This window comes from Leishmania panamensis (genome assembly GCF_000755165.1).
Source record: "Leishmania panamensis strain MHOM/PA/94/PSC-1 chromosome 35 sequence".
Classification (NCBI taxonomy): domain Eukaryota; phylum Euglenozoa; class Kinetoplastea; order Trypanosomatida; family Trypanosomatidae; genus Leishmania; species Leishmania panamensis.
Window position 1 is genome coordinate 734,421 of NC_025882.1, and position 18,318 is coordinate 752,738.

Below are 18,318 nucleotides of genomic sequence, written 5' to 3' on the forward strand. Positions count from 1 at the left end.
TGTCTGTTTTTTTTTCTGCTTTGCCTGCCATCGCACGAGGGGTGCTCGTCCGATGCGCACAAGCAGAGAGAGAGTTCGTCTCACATAGGGCTAGGCGAACACCAGAATGAGGAGAAACAGTTTGAGAGAGACGCTAGTCCGACATCTTTTAGAGAAGTATTTCATCCTCTCTTCAGTACTTCCAACACGCATCCACACGCCTCTGCCTGTGTGTACGTGGGTGTGTGTGTGTGTGTGTGTGTCTGTAAGTGAGCATCCCTTCCCTATCTAAGCGTCTTCATTTCCTTTAACTGACTGCGTAATGATGTTTGCATGTGTGCACGGTTGAATAAGGAGGCTGGAGAGCCTTATACTGCACCCATACCACGTCAATTTCGTCTCAGCGCTCAGCTCCTTCACCAGACGACTCGCCCACGGCAGGTACAGGGCGAGGCGGCGGCGTCCTCACAGAGGCCGAAGCACAATTCCTGCGCAGTCTCAGCAGCTACACCTCCCGCCACCACCTCACTTAAGAGAGGCCAACAAGATTCTCTGCGCAAAGAGGTGACACTAACGACGTAATCGCTTTTGGGTGTGTGAAATTGTCCTTTTTTTTCGTACGGACCAGGAAAGCATAAAACGGAGCATCGCAGCAGTGAAAGAAGGAGGCAAAGACCTGATAATCGTAGAGATGGGCGAGTCACCACACAGGCCCATGCACAAAGTGGTGTGCATTCAAGCACACACACACACACACGAAATGTTCACTGCTGAGACTAAAAAACAAACAATAGCAGAAGCAGCACCTAGAGTGAAAAAGAGGGAGGCGTCTGCTCAACAAAAGTGAGAGCACTAAAGCATGACAAACGAAAACGCACAAGGGGAACTGTCACACATCAACCACGCGTCCCTACTCGTCTGCTACCCAACACATGCAAAGCCCAAAAAGTGAGAGATGCGCCGGTGCCCCTCATGGCCATTGTGGGGTGTCTGCCTCACGTAGCAGAGTCGGCGACCAGCTTGAAAGGAAAAAAACGTAGGAAAGAGAGGGAGAAAAAACACACGTGGGTCTGAGAGCCACGTGAATAAAAAGGGGAAAAGGCTGAATTGGCCCCATTCGCTTTCTCAGGGCGCGCAGCGATAGCAGCAGCCGCAGAAAAACAGCACAAGAAAGCCACGGAAGAGTCAATACGACAGTGACGCCAACCTCCTATCCTCCACCTCTTCATATCTTTCCTTTTTTTTGAGTCTCCCACATCCTTCAAACTGTTCGTCCCTCCCTCTGTTTTTCTCTTCGGTACACCTGAAGCACGAGCAAACAGGTCGTGCCGAGCCTCCCCGAGTCATGACCAGACTAGCTGAGGAACAGCATGCGGTGGCGGATGAGAAGAGAACAAAAGGGTAGGCGGGTTCAGTTGAAGTAGACGTGGAAAGAGAAAAAATAGAGGAGGGTATCTGTGTCAAGACGCAGAGACGATCTGCGAAGCGAGCACACAAAGAGGAGCGGGAATGAGAACGTACGCTCGCCCTTCATGTCCGTGTAGGTATGGTGCTCATACGCCACGGAGCATTTTGGAAAGGCGAACGAATGAGAGAGGAATGCAGCGGCGTCTGATCAGCTACTCGCTCACTCAGCAAAGATACACACTATGGACCCATCAAATTGAACAACAAAAAAGAGAGACTCATGCGTTGCTTCTTTTCCACTCGCATTTTTGGACAAGCGACATTTGCGATTATCCAGCACGGTGGTGATTATTCATGCAGTATCTGTCCTCCTCCCCTTCCCTGTCCTTCATCCCCTTTTGTTTAGTGTTGCCACGAGGGAAAACATCGCGTATTCATCTCCATTTTTTATTTCTTCAGTAGCGCACGTAGAGGACTTTTTTTTCGCGTGTTATCTCTCGTTGTGGTGCCAAAAGGGTCGTAACGAGGCGGAAGAAATTAGGTGTGGAGGAGAAACGCAGACGCACACACACACATATATATATATGAAAGCATACATTAAAGTCTACATGTACGCCACAAGCTGAATCGAAATGAAGACGAGAAAGAGGCTGATGATCAAATGGCGCACGATCGGTGGCGGTGAAGCATTGTCGTTAGGGTCCTCCGCCAAAGGAACTGCGGAAGCTGAGTGCGTGGCGGCTGGTTGCGTCCGTGCCTGGTTCGGCCTGTCCGCTGCCGCCTCATGCTCTGCCTGACTCGTGTTCGCCGGCTCCGGGTGGCCACGCAGGCGATTGAACCAGCGTGCCGACATCTGTGCCCACTCGCGCCACGGCGCGTAGTGGTACAGGGTCCATATCGCCACAATGAGAATAGAGAAGAGCACCCCTGTACCACCACTGAAAAAGAAGATGCCACTGCCCATGGTCAGCGGCATGCTACCGCGATTTATATGGACATTCTGAAACTGGTGACGCTGCTGCGGGCGGGGGTGAGGCGGCGCACGATCAGCACTTGGGCGCGGGTGGTGCTGCTGTTGCTCTGGCTCTTGATGGTGTTGTGAGGACCCCTGCGCCGCATTGCGTGCGTTTCGAGCGGGGGCAAAACTGTAAGCACTAGGGCGGCTAAAAAATGCCCTCTGTGCCGGGTCAGCAACGGACGTAGCACTCTTATTGGCGGATGTCGAGGATGTCGCCGTCGTCGCTGGTGCGGAGGTGGTGCCCTGGTCACTGCCCGCCTTTGCTGCTGGCTGTCGGCCCTTACCGTACAAGGGAATGATGTCGCCACTCATCCGCTCATCGACGCGGCCTTTGCAAACTGGACATTCTGGCGCGCCAGCCGCGCTGTGCAGCCAGTGGTCGAGGCATTCCCAGCAGAAGAGGTGGCCGCAGCGGGTGACGACAGGCTCTGTGGCGATGTCGAGGCAGATGGCACACGAAAAGTCCATCGCAGGAACGCTAGTAGACGCCATCGGTTTCAATCGACACAAGCAGAAGTTGGTGCACTCAGAGAGTGCTTATGTGGGAGAAACGTCTCGCGACCAGTCGGGGGAGAGAAGGTGGCACTTTAACTCAATTCCTGCTGAAGGTAGTTGAGGTGAAAGATCATAAAATCCCAAGCCAAAAGCATAAAGAAAAAGGGGAAGGCAGTGTCGAGCACAGGTGTCGACGCGTAACGCTAAGCCTTGACCTCTTCGTCCAATCCACGTCACTCCAAGAAAGGGGGGAAAGAGTGCGACCCTCCCTGCACTAATGGTAGGAGACAAAGGGAAAGAAGAAATGGGGGAAAAGACAACCCAACTACACCCAGAAATAACGCACCAGAGGATGAGGACTGCAAAAAAAAAAAGAAAAAAGATGTGTAGTGGTGAAAGTAAACACGGGACACAACACACACAGCGCCTTTTAAGGAGGCGCTATGTGTGGAAGGGGAAAGTCAAAGTGTGTGTATCTCTGTGATATTGAGGCTCCCTCGGAGTTGTAACACGATGAACACACGAGAGAAGTGAGCAACGACAAGGAAATGATCAAGGTAGAGCAGAAACAAGACAACGCAATATAATAGTAAGTCGTACGAGTGGAGGGAGGGAAACAGAACTACCGCAAGCAGAGAGGGGAAAGATGAAAACTGCAGCTCTCTAAAGGAAGAAAGTGGTGCGTCAGTGTGTGCGTGTGTCTGGGTCTGGATGTGAGGACTGAAGAGTATGGGCCTGCTGTAGGGAAAGCGCAGATAAAAAAAGCTGGGCAGTCTGAAATGGCGTATTCTTTTCGTGAGCTGTGTTGGGGCTGCAAGAGAGAAGAAGAGCGACGAAAAAAAAGAGAGTGGTAGAACGGAACTGAACAGTACTGATAGCGATCGCAATGTTGAAGGCTAAAAAGGCAACAAGCGGAAAGAAGGCAAGAGGGGATGAAGTACGGGAGGGGATATGACAGTGCGGTGGCCGTTGTGGCGGTGCCTTTAAGGATCCCTCCTTAAAAGGAAGACTGACGGAGAGCGCAAACGCGGGTGCCTGGGGCGGGAGAGGGAAGGGCTGCAGCAAAAAAAAAAAAAAATCGGTACCTTCCCTCCTTTTTTTGGACGCGTCCCTTTCCCCAGGGGTGTAAATATATATAGATAGATCTATATATCTATAGATATAGAGAGATATAGAGATATATAGAGATATAAACAAAAAAGAAACGGGCACTGATGACAGAGATGAAGGGTAGACGGTAAGCGTGTTTTGTTTTTCTTTCGTATGTATGTGTGTGTGTGTGAGAGAGAGAGAGAGAGAGAGAGAGCTTTGAGTAGAGCTACGCGGAGGTGTTTAAACAGGTAGTGGTTAGGTAGAGTGAGATTCGAAAGAGAAGAATGACGTGGAGGCAGAAAAGAGACGGCGTTGAAGGGGAGCAAAACCACATAAACAACACCATCGCTGCATTGACCTCAAATTAGAGGTAACGGGGGAACGGAAGACGAGAAAAACTAGGCAGCTGTGTTGCCCTTTAGACCTCCTAATTGCTCCACACTCTTTCAGCTTGGCGACTCGACCAATTTATCGGGCATATTGGTTGAAGATGCCACCGCTACCAAGCACGATTCTGGTCGTGACACATGGAGAAAGGGAAAAACAGCAGCAGCTCGGCGTGCCTATATGTCGTACACTTTCCTTGGTTCACCTCCACCGAGCAATTTATGCTCCTTCCTATCGTCTGCTCCCTTTTCTTTTTCGTCCAGAAGAGGCTCACTTCACAGTAGCAAACTCCGCCTAAAATAGAGTACAAACGCCTCCGGCATGGCACTGGAATGACATGCCGGAGGTATTCGCTCGCACGGGTTCCGTGGACCAAACACCTTCTCAGTACCAACAAAGCGCCTAGGCATCTCCCTGTCACACACCTCGCACGTGGCGGCGTCGCTGAAGGAATGGCTCTTTGCCTGGCCCTTGCCCAGTGCGCGCACGGTGCAACATGCGGCACCACGCGCACAGAAAAAAAAACACCAACCTTCAGGCTCTGCAGCACCGTAGGGACGCAAGCAGCCAACACGTCAGGCGATACAGCAGGCTCGCCGTCGTGGGGTTCACCCGCGCAGCCACGACGACATGCGCAGTAACAGCCACCACGCACGTCACAAAATTGCTCATCGTCAGCCCGTTCACAGTGTGGAACACCTCGGAGAACTGCGCAAACGAGTGCAACAGTGTGACCGCTGATGAATTGCACAGCTGCAGGGGCTCAGCATCCACCAACAGCGCCGACCCAGACACCATGTGTGTTGCAAGGTGGGCCGCCACAAGCGCAACCGCCTGCGCTCTCGACGACCCAGTTCTCCTCAGCGTGAAGTTCCTCGTCGCATCATTAGTGTGGTACAGTTCCATCGCAGTAGGTTGCAGAGCCACTGTGACAAAAAGAAGCAGGGGCACGGCCTGCGCCACCGCGTTGCGCGAGACGGTGCGGTGTAGCGCCAGGACCGTCCCGCTCCCTGTGCAAGCAGGGCAGAGAGTAGCTTGAGCGGGAGGATATAAGAGAAAGAGAGACCGTGCGAGGACAGTGTATGGAAGCAAGTACTTGTTAAGCAGGAGAGAGAACACTTTATTCCCACACACGCAGCAGCACAAGAGCCGTAGCAAGGAAACAGAAGGTCCGCACGCTCGACACAGAGCGAGGCCGAAACGACGAGGCACGCACCGTTGAGCTGAGGAGCAGCGAACAAAGCTTCAAGAGTACCGAGTTGCGCACCTAAGTCTGCGTCACCATCGCCTTCACTCAACAAAAAAGCGCAACCAATATAGTTGGCGGTCCCCTCAACAGAGCAACTCACACAAGGGGCCCCCCCCCGCTGTGCAGCCGGCACCACGGCATGCAGGGAATGCACAAGAAGGGAAGGGGGAAAAGAGGAAAAAGACAGAATGTGAGAATGGGGTGAATGGCAAAGTGACGAAAAGGCCTTTCTTTTCACCGTAACCACTCTCTGCCATACAACATGGGCTCAACTCCACTCTGCCTCCGGCTACTCACAGGTCCGTCGCGCGGCGTGAAGCGGCCGTAGACACGCGAGGTACAGCACCGCGCCGACTCGGTCATCGGAGCACGGCCCCTGCCTCGAGTTCTGTCCACCCGCTCCCCACATCGCCTCGCAGCCGCTCCCATTGGGCCGGTCGCCACCTGGTGCATCGCGCGCAGTAGTGCAGGCGCCCCACACCAGTGGGCAGCGAGGGCCGGGTGAGATACGTTCGAGTCACGCTGGCACCTAGCCTAGCATGTGCATGATACACACGTGTGCAGTGCTGCAGGTCGGTTCGACGCCACGCAGTCTAGGACAGGCCCGCCGACATCAGCAGCGACGAAATCGCACGGACTTTGCTACGTCATTGCTGCCTGACCCTCTCATCACCAGAAGCGACTTGGCACTGGCAGAGACAGGGGCTGCTAGGCCTCCCCACAGAGTGGACACTGCACCCTAATGCCACACTGAAGCATCCCCCGTTATCAGAGAGCGGAAAACGAGGCATCTGAGCGGAGAATATGCATGAGATAGGACAAGGAAACCGACTGCCCTAACACGCGACTCGTATTATGTGGCCCACCTGTACAAACGGAGACGGCGAGGCGATGCATGTGCCTCTCGCCCTCGCTGCGTCAACGACTCGAGTAGTCATGCCCGTTCTTGTTAGGGGGTACTCTCATCGCCGGTCTAGAACGATCGCAGTGAGAATGAAAAAATGCCTTAGGTGAACTGAGATAGAAAAAAGAGAGACGGAAGGAACTGAATCAAAGTGAAGCGAAGCGAAAGCATGAGAACACACACATCTGTGTGCGAGAGGAGGAAAAGAGGGGGGAGAGAGTATATAGGTAAATATAACGCGAGGAAGGTGGGTACTTCGTAGGTTTTCGACCATGTCTCAACCAATGATCCTTCTCAGCATCCCTTCGTCTCTCACGATACCTTCATCCCCGCATCGCCTCGGTTGCTAGATTGCAGTTATTGTTCTTTTATTGTCTTGTTCTTAAGTCAACTAAAGAAAAAAAGGAGAAAAAGAAGTGGAGCACTGCATTGGGGGAGGGGGGTGTCCTCTTTAGTCCGTTCACTTTTGTCTGTGTACACCGATGTCTCTACGGGTACCTAAGCTTCTTTGTGTGCACAAGGTCATTTCGCAACACCCTTCAGCTCGGCGCTATCCTCTTCCCCGCGCGTAGGCACACGCAGCGCGATCCCAGTGAGACCTTGGGAGACCCTAACAGCTGGGGATGGCTACTTCTCTGTTCACCCACTGCTCCTCCTTTATCGTTCCACAAGTCGAGGTCAAGCTAACAAGATGAAAGAGATGCAGAAGCATGGACGAGCACTGGCGAACACGTAGTGAAAAAAAAAAAAAGCACCAACACACCTGTGCAAAGTCTGCGACACACCTCATAGAGGATACACGTAACAGCAAAACGAAAGGAGTGACGAGGGAGAAAAAAAAAGTACATGAGAATTCTCACGACTACATATATCAACCGATCAACGTTAGCAGCACGAAAAGGAATGAAAAAAAAAACTAAATAAGAGAGAGGGACGGGGAGGTGAGGAAGAAAAGAACGAAACAAAAGAAAGGAAGGCTCGATTAAGCCCTTTTTTCCGCATGCTTACTCTCTGCCATACAACATGGACTCAACTCCACTCTGCCTCCGGCTACTCACAGGTCCGTCGCGCGGCGCGAAGCGGCCGTAGACACGCGAGGTACAGCACCGCGCCGACTCGGTCATCGGAGCACGGCCCCTGCCTCGAGTTCTGTCCACCCGCTCCCCGCATCGCCTCGCAGCCGCTCCCATTGGGCCGGTCGCCACCTGGTGCATCGCGCGCAGTAGTGCAGGCGCCCCACACCAGTGGGCAGCGAGGGCCGGGTGAGATACGTTCGAGTCACGCTGGCACCTAGCCTAGCATGTGCATGATACACACGTGTGCAGTGCTGCAGGTCGGTTCGACGCCACGCAGTCTAGGACAGGCCCGCCGACATCAGCAGCGACGAAATCGCACGGACTTTGCTACGTCATTGCTGCCTGACCCTCTCATCACCAGAAGCGACTTGGCACTGGCAGAGACAGGGGCTGCTAGGCCTCCCCACAGAGTGGACACTGCACCCTGGTGCCATTAGTGGTGGCGTCCCTGTGCTCATACAGCCTGCTGAAATACGATGCAGCATACAGAGAAGAGAGAGGGCAGCATTTCCACTGCGGGAACGTATTACTTGTGCGTCAGGGTAATGGCGAGGGACAGGTTGGAACCGAAGCACAGACCCAGCATCAGAAAGACACCCGAAAGTATGGCGGCCACAGAGCGCTCGCCGGCGTAGTGTAGGGTTGGCGTGCGCGGGCAATAGATGCACGACATAGTACCAAAGTAGCCGTTGGTCAACCCCAGCAGCAAGATGAGGATGTATGGCAGAGCGACGCCGGGAATGATACCGCGCACGCACAGGACGAGAAACGGAACCACGATGAGGCGGCCAACAGTACCGCCAATGATGACCTTTGGTGGTGGGCGCAGCGCACGGACCATCAGGAGAATGCGCGAAATAAAGTCACCCGCGTTGAATAGCGCAACAATGATGGTCATATACCAGTCACTGTTTGCCGGCACCAGAAAGAACACACCAGGGAAGAGAAACAGGCTCGTGAAAAAGATTGCGAAGGCGCACAGGAGCATCGGGTAGACTCGCTTGAACACAGAAAAGACGGAGGTGCGAAGCATCTGCTCCGTCGACGTGATGTTCTTCGTCTGATCCAGATCTGTCATATGATCCGCATCGCCAGTCGCCGCAAGCACACCGCCGCTCTTGTCAGCCGAGTCGTTGTGCACCGCGCGCACCTCATCCAGCTCCTCTCCCTCATCGAGGGCACCCTCTTTGTTCTCCGCCTTGTAAGATACCTCTGCAACGTCGCCCGTCGCAGGTTCTTTGCTATCGGACGACTCCACCACCTCACCACGGCGGTGCAGCGCAGCAGAGCGGAACTCGGCGATGTACTTGTGTGCAAATGGGTTGTAGCGCAGCAAGAAGAGCTCCACAACAGCCACCACCTGAATAGCAATACCAATGCCAAAGTAGATGCGGGAGATAGTGAGCACGTCATGGAACGTCGACCCCATTGACACCTTAAGGATGATCTGGATGACTGACATGAAGAGTGCAACCACGGTCAGACCCCACTGCGCGCCGTTCATGAACTTGGTCGGGAAGGGGCCGACAAGAGCGTTCGTGCACGAGTTGCATAACGCCTTGGAGAAGCCACCCAATATCGCAACCATCATGATCACCGCAATCGCACCGTTTTGCGTCGGGATGGTCGCGGCCGGCACGATGATGATGACCAGTAGCTCCGCAAAGGGAATGCCGAGGCCCAGGAAAAGACGAATGCCAAGCGGAATAGAACGCACAAACGGAGTCAGGGCAGCAACCTCAGTGATGATCTGCATAGCGAACGTGCCGGCATTGTAGAAGGTGTTAGCATTCTTCCAGAACAGCGGTGTTTCCGCAACCGCGCCTGGTTGGCCGGTTGCATAGATGTAGTACTTGCTGACAAAGTCAGGTGCAGACGTGACAGCGCTCGTCACCATCATGATAGACATACCGAGCAGCACGAATGTGACGTATGTGTTGAACTCGGCAAACGTGTGGAAGCCAAAGTGGTACCACGGAAGTGCGCCGTGGCTCGCCGAAAGCGCAGCAGATTGAGCCGTCATATCTCCGACTTTGGTTTCGTCCAGTTAATCGGTCCGAGCTATCCAGTAGGCTTCTTGAGTACGCTGGTGGATCTGTGGGGGGAAACAGCAAAACTTTTGTTCTAATAGTTATTTTCACTTCCTGCACTTCTTTCCGTTCTACAGGTGCCCTTTCGATAACTATTTTATGTGGAACTGTGGAGTAGCTTGTCAGTACTTAGTAGAACCTCGCATTTACTGTGCTTACCGCTTTTGTATAGCTGATTTTGACCGAGTGGAGTTAGAACTTTTCGCTTTGCTCGTGTACCAACACATGAGCACGGGGATCGCAGATGAGGATGACGGAAAGGGGGGAAGAGGGCGACGTGTTAGGGTACAGAAAAAAAAGGAAGAGCGGTGTATGGTACTAAATTTTCACTGTAAATGTTTTGACTGTGCAGGCAGTATCGCTTGAGTGAACTCACTCACTCACACACACACGCACACACACCAGCAGGAAACCCGGCCTTGCTTTGGGGAAATGTGGGCTGGTACTCAAAAATCCTGCATTTGTGCCTTTTGCCGATGGTTCTTGGCTCCCTCGCCTCGCGCCATGGGGACGCCTCAAGTAGTAAGAACAGGTGCCCCACCACGCGACTCACTCACACATAAGAACGAGAAACCGCTGAGAGGGCTGCGCATCTTTTTTTTTTTCGTGTCTTTTTCCCGCGGGAAAGAGCGGCAAGCATAATAAATCCATCTGCATCTGCACTTTTATGAGGACGGCTAAAGCTTGTGCCCAACAGAAAGGCAAAACCGAAGAACAGGAACTGTGAATCAGTAAGGTAAACAGGGAAACTTGTATGTGTGGGCGCACATCTATGGGGGGTGATCAATCTGGGAGCGCGTATTTCCAACAGTGGTACTCTGCAGATAGAGAGGAAAAGGAAAGGGGAAAACACAGAGAACAACTATCGTCGATTTTGTGAGCTGGTTCCCTTTTCCTTTTCAAATGCAGATGAACTTTTCGATACTGCGCACATCTTCGTGAAAGGCGGTCTCGCGCGACAGCGCCTCTGACTTGGCCTTCGCCAGCTGCACCAGCGTATGTGGAATACCAGCCATCACCGCCACCTCCACACCATAGCTTCGGGAGCAAATGCCGCGCACCAGTCGGTACAGAAACGCCACACTTGACACGCATGAGCCCTGTGCGCAGCTGCAACTCGCGTCGTTAGCCTTCTCGTCCGAAAAGGCAGCCGCTGTCTCGGACTTGAGTACAAAATCCATGTACCCCAGCTGTACCGCACGTGCGCGTGTGTCTGTTGGAGTTTGTGTTGCTCTGCGCGCCTGCTCCATCGCTAGTGCGTGGTAGTGGGTGGAAAAAATAGTGAGAGGAGCTGCAGGATTCGTCGCCGTCAAGGCGTGCAGCGTGGCGTACGCAATAGCCATGCCGTCGTGTGTCGAAGTCCCTCGTCCAAGCTCATCGACAAGGCACAGACTGCGCGCGCTTGCACTGTGCAGGATAGCGGCAGTCTCGCTGAGCTCCACGTATAGGGTGCTTTGGCCTTTGTGCGAGGCATCGCGCGCACCAATACGGGTGAAAATGCGGTCGATGGGGGAGAACTCCATCTTGGTAGCCAGCACAGGTCCGCCTAGCTGTGCCAGGAGCACGTTTATGGCAACGGTTCGCATCAGCGTGCTCTTGCCCGCCATGTTCGGACCAGTAAGCAGCAAAACGCGTCCCTCAACGTCGTCCAGGCTCACACTGTTTGCCACAGGGTTCTTTGCTATGAGAAGGGGGTGGATCATGTCACACCCGCGCACCACAGCAACATTGCGCTCGTGCGCTGTGCAAAGCTGTGGATAGCACACCGTGGGAAATGCATGCTGGAGCTGCGCCAAGCTTAGCAAACAATCAAGATACGATAAAGCCCGGGTGGCGGAAAAGAGGCACGGAAACTCGTCACAGATGCGACTCGCAACACTGCACAGAACGGTAAGCAAAGCCCCGGCTTTCATGGCGGTGGCCTCCTTGTGAGTCTCCACAAGTGTTTCGATACAAGGCACGACGTACTTGACACTCTTCGCGTTACGCGCTCTTTCTATCATCCCAGCAGGTGTCATCTTTGGAGCATCTGCTACAGCAACTTCAATCAAGAACAAATCCTTACCCAAATCGGCAAAATGAGTTTGTGCACCTTGGAACACATCTTGTTGCAACTGCCGTCGAACGTCATGAAGCTTTGACTCGATATGCTTCAGCTTCGCAGTTGCCGCATCAAACACACTCGACGTTCCTGGCGAGGGAATCAGCAAACCACTCTCCTCAGCGGACTGGCGATCGAACAAGCCTTCGATACGTTTGGTGCTGGTTTCCGCAGTAGTAACTTCCTCGAGAAGCTCCTCTAAAAGTGCAGGAACGTCAGCGCTCTGCTCGGACGCGACCTCGCGACACCGTTCGAGGAACTGCCTGCCCCAGCCAACCATCGCGACTAGGGCTTGCACGGACGAGAGAATGATGCCAAGGTTCTTCTTGTACTGTACCATGGGATCGATGTACGCGATGTTTTGCGAGTCGTTCAGTTTTATGTCGGACAAGCGCGAAAGAAAGCGCTCGAAGTCGATAGACACTACGAACGAGAAAAGAGATAGCCCCTCGTTAGAGCGGGATCGCTTCACTCCGACTTGGTCGCCAACCTCCATTTCCTTCAAAGAGTGCACCAAATTGTACCGTGCCAAAAACTGTACTGTGTCCTGGCGTGCCGCGATGACCCGCGCGTTGGCAGACGGCCGCAGCAGCCAGGAGCGGAAAAGGCGACGCCCGCCGTTCGTGCTGCAGCGATTTAGGCACTCATTCAACGAATGCTTGTCAGACCCATCATGCAAATTTGTTAGCACTTCCAAGTTGCTCACAGTGGTGGCATCCAGTACCAGACCCTTATCAAAGCGGCGCTCAAAACTCATAATGGACGACTTTCTGCCAGCTGCCTCGTCCAGCATAGCATCTGGTGCCGCCACCCCACAGTCCACACTAATCGCACTAGGCAAATGTGCCGTGTACTCTGTTGCCGCTGAGAAAATAGCAATGTCGCTTGTGAGACAAAGGAATGTAAAGTAACTCGCCATTACCTCCTCTGCCGTTGCTATATCAGGCATTGACAGACTTGTCAGTGTCTTGTTGGAGATTTGCTCTACCGGGAACCCTTCGCCTTCAGTCCACTTCGTAATTTCGTCGCAAGTGCTCTTGAAAGCCTGATACCCTTCAACATCATTGGAAGCCCAATCGCTGCTTGGTATTATCACTTCCTTTGGGTTCAACTGTAGTAAAAGAGCGCTCAGTGCTCGCAAGGTGGAGTTGTTCAGAGAGCCAGGAAATTCTTTCTCTCTCTTAATACCAAACTCTGAGGAAATACTGTCACAGTCAGTTCTGAACGCTCGGTTGTGATAATCACATGCGCACCGATACGCAACACGGCGTGACAGATCAACCGCAAACGCGTCAATCACAAACTCCCCGTCGCGATAAACAGGGGCAAGTGACACAATAAACACCTCCCGGTGATCAGACAGCATCGACGGATCTTTCAACGTTCCTGGGGTAAGGATCTCGACCAGTTCACGAGGAACAACCTTCATCTTCGCCGCTTGAGCCTCGTTTTCGCCCTCCTTCATCTGCTCAACACGCCCCACTTTGTACCCACGAAAAACAAACAACCGAGCCCATTCGTGGTAGCTTTGTTCGGGAACGCCAGCCAGCCGCATTTTTCCACGATTCGATGTGTCAAATACCATTTTCAGGCCAAATTCACGATTAGCAATAACAGCGTCGTAGTCATATAGCTCGTAGAATTTGCCCTTTTTGAAGAAAACTACAACGTTGTAGTGCTTTGACTTAATGTCCCAGTACTGTCTTTCCATGTTGGCCATTGCATCAAGGTACTTCTGTGGTATCGTTATAGTCGAGGGTGGTGCTGTTGGGTCAATCCCTTCTAGGAAGGGATAAGTGAAGCTCATCGAGTTTACATCAACCTGACTATCTACAAGCGCCATTATGGAGAGGGGCGAAAAACACCTCTTTCTCTGCTTGTGTAAGAGCATCAGAATTAGTGTACCAAATCAATACTCAAGAAAAAAAAAGAAAAGGAGTGCAAAGATATGCGCAAGCACCAAGAGAAAAAATTTCGCTACATGTCTACACATCCTTCTTCGTATTCCACGATATGAATACCTAAATCGAGAACTCAAGTGTTTTCTTGTCCCTCTAGGATCCATCAAAAGGGTGCAGTCACGAATTCACACGCGAATTCTCTACCTTTGCGTGTGTGTGTGTGTGTGTGTGTGTGTGTAGTAAGTGTAATGTTCTCCAAGAACAACATAGTTGTGCGTCGAGAAAGGATACCATAAGACACGTAACAATACTTAATATTTTGCATGTACGCACAATGCCGACTGACTGGGAAAAACTCCCACAGCAAAGCAAAAAAAAAAGACCGCATTATAATCTTGCTGGTTTTCTAGTAAACATACTCCTGTCAAATTACAGTTCTATTCGAGGAAAACTAAAGAGAGAGTATTTGCTTGCTTCTTTCCCCTTAGCACAAAAACAGCATGCTAATTAAGTGACAGGTTCCGCAGAAACGCAGAACAGATAGAAAGAAGTCGGCACTCCGAAGAAGCATGAAGCTGTTGAGAGTCGCTTGCATATGCTGATGCACAAATGTACTTCCGAAAGAAAAAAGTTAGCAAGCAGAAGGCAAATAAAATTTGAGACATCCCAACACTTATGCATTTCATTTTTCTTGTAGTTCAGGTCATCGACATTACTACACTCGAGTGTAGGGGAACTAAGTATCCTTTGTCATGAAGAAAAATCAGCCAAAACATTTTGATGGAAAGCAGTGAAATAACATTTATCCTTCTAAATTAGTAAAAAACGAACTTCCTCCTTTATATTCACCAATAATACTTGAGTGAAAAATAAAAATGATGCGCTGTATATAGCCATCAGGAAGCGTTGTAGTGCAAAACATCAGTGCAGAACAAGCAGTCAGTTAATCATATGTGTGCTTATATCTCAGAGAAGAAAAAGAAGTCAGCGCATCTAGCTAGTGTTGCATAACAACAAGAACGAATCCTGCAGCAGCTCTCATCCATCAGAGTGCATCTTCAGTATATAAATGCTTCGCGTGTCTCTTCTTTTTGTCTCTGTCTAATATTACCCGCAGTGACATGAAAATACCAGTAACATACAAAAAAAAAACATTCTGTTATGACAGCAACAAAAAAAGATTTTCAAAGCCTCCAAAAAGAAAAAACCTCACCTTCGCACAGCCATTAGTCAACCCTTTTTGTCAGCTGGTATCCATCAAAAATAAATGATAAAATAAGCAACATTGTGAAGGAGCCCAAGAAAATACCTTTAGAAACAAAGAAAATTTTCCGTTTCACAAGGCTCCACTTAAAATACTGCAAAATAAAAAAAAATAAAGAAAAATGGGTGACTTTATGTGCCCACTCGCAAAAAAAAGGAAAAAAGCGGTCTGTCACCGTGCATATGCTCTCAGCAAACTTTGCGCACACCTTATGAAAAAACGAAGCACGCGAAGCGCCACATGACCCACCAACCTTAACACTCCGTTCGATCCCAGCGATTGAACTCATGGTTTCCATTCAGTTCTAACAGCATCTGGTCGGCCTTACTGTCGGGGTTGCAATCGATACACGAGACACCGCTAGCGCACTCGTTACCGGTCCTCAACAACTGCTCCACAATATCTTTTTTGACCGCGTACACTTCCACAGATTCGACGACCCATGATTCGGTAGAGGAAAGTCGAGGACTTTGAAACGTTGTGCAGCGTGAGCCATACGAAGTTCCATTCTCCAACCAGCGGTCGATAAACCACCCGAAGTAACCCGGCTGCCCACCCATACCGATACCAATCTTTTCCTCGTGTGGGTGGGTGTCGAACAGGTACATAAAATTAGAATTTGAGGACGAATGAGAATGGTAAATCTCTCCTTCAGTACTAACATTATCAATGCCGTCAGCGTGTGCGCGGAACACGAAGCAGTTCATGTTCCCAAAAAAAGCTTTGTTCTGATTTAATGGCGCAGTAGCGGTGCGCTGCTTTTGGCCCTCACGAACAGCCCGTGTGGATGCTGCAGCTGCTCTTTTAGCATTTTTTTCTCGCTGTGTGACAGTTAACCAGTCACTTTCACAGAAGGCGCCAAGTACACGCGGGCTGTCTTTCACTTTAATCACTATTATTGTGGGTCCCCTTGATGTAATGCGTTGTACAAGTCTCTGAAAAGACTTGCCATTCAAATAGCTACTATACAATAGGTACCATTTTGCAACCTCCGAAAACGTGGCACACTTGCAGGACGACGGTAAAGCATCAGCCAAGCGAGCGGCGAGCTTCGCATTGAGAACCAACATATTCTTCTCAGAGTCGTCTACGCCTACGATTTCAGGAGATGGTAACTCAAGCGGCACGCCATAGACCTTCGCGTCCTCTGTTGCGTTGTAATCGACGCATTTATTGCCATCGCTACCTGGCCATTGAGTGTTAAATGAATGACCCATTGGCGCAAGATCTGTATGAATGAAAAGACAGATATCGTTTGTTGGGGGAGGAGAATAAGAACGAGAAAAGACGAGCACGCTATGAAACTCCATCGTCTGTATTGTCTGAGTCAATTCTTCTTCTACGTCGACTGCACTTTTACTTTGCGTCATGGTGCTTTAAGCGAGAGATACCCGAACTCGGCTATCTCCGGCAAACAGATTAGATCATTTTGTTTAGAGCTTGCTAATGTACATTTCTTCGACTCATCTTTTTTTCTTTCATGTCGGGATCGACAAAGAAACGACTATGAGCTTCACAGATGTCACATGCTGTCGTCGTCACCAGAGGCAAGAAAACAAAAGGAGCTCAGCTTGATCTGCGGTGTGCAGGTATTATTCGCCTTGCAACCCTCAAGGACGTTGAGGGGAAGGTGAAAGCCAGGAAGGAAAAAAGAGCAGCAGTGCGTGCTGAATCGGGGGCCAGGCGTTTCGAACGCGAAGCCCCCCCCTTTTTTTTTCTCTGCACTCAAGTCCCATTTCAATAGGAGTCTTTGTTGCACTTTGCGCCCTCCCTCCCCGAATCCTTCCGGGCTGAGAAGCTTACTCCAGTGAGTGGAGAAGGGAGGCTCTGATCAGAGGATTTCATTTGGAGGTAATTCAAGAAGCGAATGAGCAGGAAGTGCTGCCAAACTCTTTCACATGTTTTGGACACCCTGGCTAAAGCTTTCTAAAACCCTCTCGGGGAGGCTACACCTTTTACGCACTGGAGAGTCAAACTTTCGCAACTTATAAGCTGACGCGTTCTCTGTCCTCTACAGCGTGTGTGAAGCCTCATCTTCTCGCAAAGCACTACGTGAATTTCCCTTGCTCCTCCCGGCTTTTGAGCTCCTCTGACCACCTTCTGTGCTCGAACAGAGACTACTCCATATTGGAAATACTTTTTCAGTAGGGGGACTCGCGCACGCAAACCGAACTGCCACTGCATCGACATAAACTTCGCCTCTTTCTCCTCTCCCTCATCTCTGGATATTAGTTATGGTGTCTTCGCAATCATCCATCCAAGAATGCTTATCCTCAATTTTCTACTTTGCCTGACATACTGATCAAAGGGGACAAGTTCTGCTGTTTTTCTTTTGAAAAGCCCGATTTCCTTTCCCAAAGCGCAACAACGTAAAGAAAAGAAAATGGCCGCCAAAACTATTCTTCTCTTCGACGTCGATGGTACTCTCACGCCGCCGCGCAATCCGGAAACCAACGACATGAAGGAGGCACTATCGAAGGCTCGTGCAGCTGGCTTCAAGCTTGGCGTCGTCGGTGGCTCCGACTTTGTGAAGCAGAAGGAGCAGCTGGGCGAGTCAATCCTGGAGGACTTTGACTACGTCTTTTCCGAGAACGGTCTGTTGGCCTTCAAGAATGGCAAGGAATTCCACCGCAACAGCCTGCTGAAGGCTCTTGGGAATGACAAGGTGATGGCATTCGTGAAGAAGTGCTTGCACCTCATTGCCGATCTCAGCATTCCAGTGCAACGTGGCACCTTTGTGGAATTCCGCAACGGCATGCTCAACGTGTCTCCTATTGGCCGCAACTGCTCACAGCAGGAGCGGGACGAGTTTGAGCAGTATGACAAGGTGCATCACGTCCGTGAATTGATGATAGCCGATCTCAAGAAAGCGTTCCCTGAATACCAGCTCACCTACTCTATTGGTGGTCAGATCAGTTTCGATGTCTTCCCCAAGGGGTGGGATAAGACATATTGCCTGCAGTTTGTCGAGGAGGAGTTTAAAAACATCCACTTTTTTGGCGACAAGACCTCAGAGGGCGGCAACGATTACGAGATTTTCTGCGATAGTCGCACAGTCGGCCACTCTGTGAAGACGTACCATGATACGATTGCGATTCTTGAGGCACTCATCAAAGAGTCGCATTGAATGTCTCTACTATCGAATATAGTCATCTAGTACTTAGTTTCCACAAAGCGGATTTCTCCGAAAAAGAAGGAAAATATTTCCCTTTTTTGTACTGCTTTCGCTTTGCGGGAGTCTATCATGCAAATCATTTTTACCCTCGAGGTAATGCAGTGTGCCTTTTTTTTTGCTATCTACTGCCATCTACATTTCTACTCTTTTTTTTTTTTTTCGAAACCCCTAGCATATGAG

The 18,318-nt window shown here is 50.9% G+C and overlaps 5 protein-coding genes across 5 annotated transcripts, besides 2 other annotated features; 1 reads left to right on the forward strand and 4 right to left on the reverse strand.

The window, feature by feature from the left end:
* Window positions 1–1,990: 1,990 nt before the first annotated feature.
* LPMP_352000 (hypothetical protein) lies at window positions 1,991–2,896 on the reverse strand (the record flags this gene model as incomplete). Its single annotated transcript, XM_010704835.1, has 1 exon — window positions 1,991–2,896. One exon carries the CDS (start codon window positions 2,894–2,896, stop codon window positions 1,991–1,993), a length of 906 nt encoding a protein of 301 aa, XP_010703137.1.
* A 2,958-nt stretch (window positions 2,897–5,854) lies between these two features.
* Window positions 5,855–6,401: a repeat region.
* Window positions 6,402–7,537: 1,136 nt separating this feature from the next.
* Window positions 7,538–8,057: a repeat region.
* A 76-nt stretch (window positions 8,058–8,133) lies between these two features.
* Window positions 8,134–9,630, reverse strand: NT2 (nucleoside transporter, putative; the record flags this gene model as incomplete). The annotated part of the gene is made up of 1 exon (XM_010704836.1): window positions 8,134–9,630. The coding sequence occupies one exon, from the start codon at window positions 9,628–9,630 to the stop codon at window positions 8,134–8,136; it is 1,497 nt and encodes a 498-aa protein (XP_010703138.1).
* Window positions 9,631–10,596: 966 nt separating this feature from the next.
* Window positions 10,597–13,641, reverse strand: LPMP_352020 (mismatch repair protein MSH8, putative; the record flags this gene model as incomplete). The annotated part of the gene is made up of 1 exon (XM_010704837.1): window positions 10,597–13,641. One exon carries the CDS (start codon window positions 13,639–13,641, stop codon window positions 10,597–10,599), a length of 3,045 nt encoding a protein of 1,014 aa, XP_010703139.1.
* A 1,576-nt stretch (window positions 13,642–15,217) lies between these two features.
* LPMP_352030 (hypothetical protein) lies at window positions 15,218–16,333 on the reverse strand (the record flags this gene model as incomplete). Its single annotated transcript, XM_010704838.1, has 1 exon — window positions 15,218–16,333. The coding sequence occupies one exon, from the start codon at window positions 16,331–16,333 to the stop codon at window positions 15,218–15,220; it is 1,116 nt and encodes a 371-aa protein (XP_010703140.1).
* Window positions 16,334–17,346: 1,013 nt separating this feature from the next.
* PMM (phosphomannomutase, putative) lies at window positions 17,347–18,090 on the forward strand (the record flags this gene model as incomplete). Its single annotated transcript, XM_010704839.1, has 1 exon — window positions 17,347–18,090. One exon carries the CDS (start codon window positions 17,347–17,349, stop codon window positions 18,088–18,090), a length of 744 nt encoding a protein of 247 aa, XP_010703141.1.
* Window positions 18,091–18,318: the final 228 nt, after the last annotated feature.